Raw genomic sequence first — 2,252 nt, 5'->3', positions numbered from 1 at the left:
GCAGGACCCCTCCCGGGCCGGGCCCCCCCTCCTTGGGCAGCCTTCGCCTGGGGAGGGGTTGTGCTCCGTTGCCCGGTCCCCCCTCCCCGTGCTGCACCGCAGGGCCCCGGTGTCCGGGGGAGTCCGGGTGTGCACGGCGCCCAGGGACCCCCTCCCTTCCCTTCTCCGTGCCCCACAGCACCCCAGGGTCAGAGTGGAACTGTCACCCTGGTGCGGTGGGGGGGACAGTGTCCCACAGCACCCCGGGACCCAGACAGCCCCCATCCCCCTGCAGCGCCGGTGGCGGCAGAGCCTGGCACGCTGGGACCCCCCCGATCCCCCCAACCGGTCTTTCTCGCTGGCCCCACACCCAGAGCCAGTTGGTGCAGACCCAGCGGCTCCGGCACCTCCGCCCCGGCCCTGGCAGCACCCACAGCCCCAGGCAGGATGCGACCGCAGCCGGTGGGACGGGCCGTGGGAGGCGCTGGGGGCATTGCCCCATGGTGCCGGGCATCTGTGGGGCAAGCACGACAGTGGGGGCCCAGCACCACCCCACAGCACCACTCACAGACCCCCATCCTATGCCCCACGACGCAGAGCCACGAGGCACCTGGAAATGCGCCCCAGGTACCCCGAGCCCCTGCCCCACCATCGCCAGGCAGCTCCGGCCCGCGGCACAGCTCCTGCGCTGAGCAGCTGCCGCGATGCCCCACGGCGCCTCGCTGACGCCCACGTCTCCCCCAGCAAGAAGTCGCACGTCGATCTCCGGCCTGCCCGGCCCCTCCAGCCCCTCTCCTGTTGTGGCCCTTCTCCGGGTGCACCGCGCGCCGTGCCAGCGCCGGCACGCTGCACCGTGAATGGCTCCAGCACCGGGACACTGCACCGTGAACGGCTCCAGCGCCGGCACGCTGCACCGTGAACGGCTCCAGCGTGGGACGCTGCACCGTGAACGGCTCCAGCGCCGGCACACTGCACCGTGAACGGCTCCAGCGCCGGGACGCTGCACCATGAATGGCTCCAGCGCCGGCACGCTGCACCGTGAACGGCTCCAGCGCGGGACGCTGCACCGTGAACGGCTCCAGCGCCGGCACGCTGCACCGTGAACGGCTCCAGTGCCGGCACGCTGCACCGTGAACGGCTCCAGCGCCGGCACGCTGCACCATGAACGGCTCCAGCGCCGGCACACTGCACCGTGAACGGCTCCAGCACCAGCACGCTGCACGTGGCACAGCCTGGCACGTGCCCGGGGCCGAGCCGGGGCACCTGGGCCCTGCCAACGCGGGTCACCCCGGTGCTTTGGGGCAGGGGCCCCCACTGAAGCCCCAGCGCGTGTGGGAGAGCCCGGCCAGGCTGCGGCCACCCCATCCCCTTGCGTCCCTCGCCCCTCGCTGCGGCTGGCGGGCTGGCAGGCGCCCGGTCCCTGCAGCATATCCCGGCTCCTCAGAGGGGCCACCCGGGCCGAGCGGCACCGGGGGCCGGGGCAGCGTGCTGGGAGCCCACAGCCGGGCGCTCCTACCTGCGCGGGGCCACTGCGGAGGCAGAGGCGGCGACGGCCGTGCTGCAGCTCCGTCGCCAGGGCTGAGCCGCGGGCCACGGTCGCGCGGCCCCACTGCAGGCGGCAGAACATCGCACCGCTGCCGCGGGACGTTTCGCAGGGCTGCGAGCTTGCCGCGACCCCCCGGGGCAGGGGCGGCGCGGGGGGGGGGGGGCGGGACGGCGGCGGCTGGCACCGCTGCAGCGCGGGGACGGTGCCCGGCGGAGGGACAATGGCCCGAGTGAGCCAGGACAGCTGGGCATGGGGTGCACACGTGCATGTGTGCGAGTGTGTGTGTGCTGCTGTAGGGCACAGGGTGTGTGTGTGTGTGCGCGCACATGTGTTTGTACACATCTGTTCGTGTCTGTACATGGGTGCGTGTGCACAGTGTGGGCAGGAATGAGCACTTTACAGCACACAGGTGCATGACTGGGGCCACACGTGTGCATTTGTGCTCCCCACGGGAGTGTGTCTGTGTGTGCACAGGTGTCCACGCTGTGAGAATGTGTTGGTGTACGCACATGTGCACCCCATGGGAGTGTGTCTGTGCATGCACAGGTGTGCACACTGTGAGTCTGTGTTGGTGCGTGCACATGTTCACCCCAAGGTATTTTTTTGGGGTATGCATAGGTGTGCACACAGCAAGTGTGTGTTTGTGCATGCACATGTGCACCTAATGGGAGTGTTTCTGTGCATGCACAGGTGTGCAAAGAGCAAGTGTGTGTTGGTGCATGCACAT

At 70.2% G+C, this 2,252-nt stretch overlaps 1 protein-coding gene across 1 annotated transcript in view; it reads right to left on the bottom strand.

Annotated features, from left to right (window-relative positions):
- Positions 1 to 1,142, bottom strand: part of RTKN (rhotekin) — a 14,937-nt gene extending 13,795 nt beyond the window's left edge. The window contains exon 1 of the mRNA XM_085318050.1: positions 894 to 1,142. Coding sequence (XP_085174176.1) covers positions 894 to 1,142 — 249 coding nt within the window. The remainder of the gene's footprint in view (positions 1 to 893) is intronic.
- Positions 1,143 to 2,252: the final 1,110 nt, after the last annotated feature.

The sequence above is a fragment of the Rhea americana genome, unplaced genomic scaffold (assembly GCF_003343005.1).
Source record: "Rhea americana isolate MKP2758 unplaced genomic scaffold, rheAme1 scaffold_515, whole genome shotgun sequence".
Taxonomy (NCBI): domain Eukaryota; kingdom Metazoa; phylum Chordata; class Aves; order Rheiformes; family Rheidae; genus Rhea; species Rhea americana.
The sequence above is the reverse complement of the archived record's forward strand: the minus strand, read 5'-3'. Positions and strand labels throughout refer to the sequence as shown.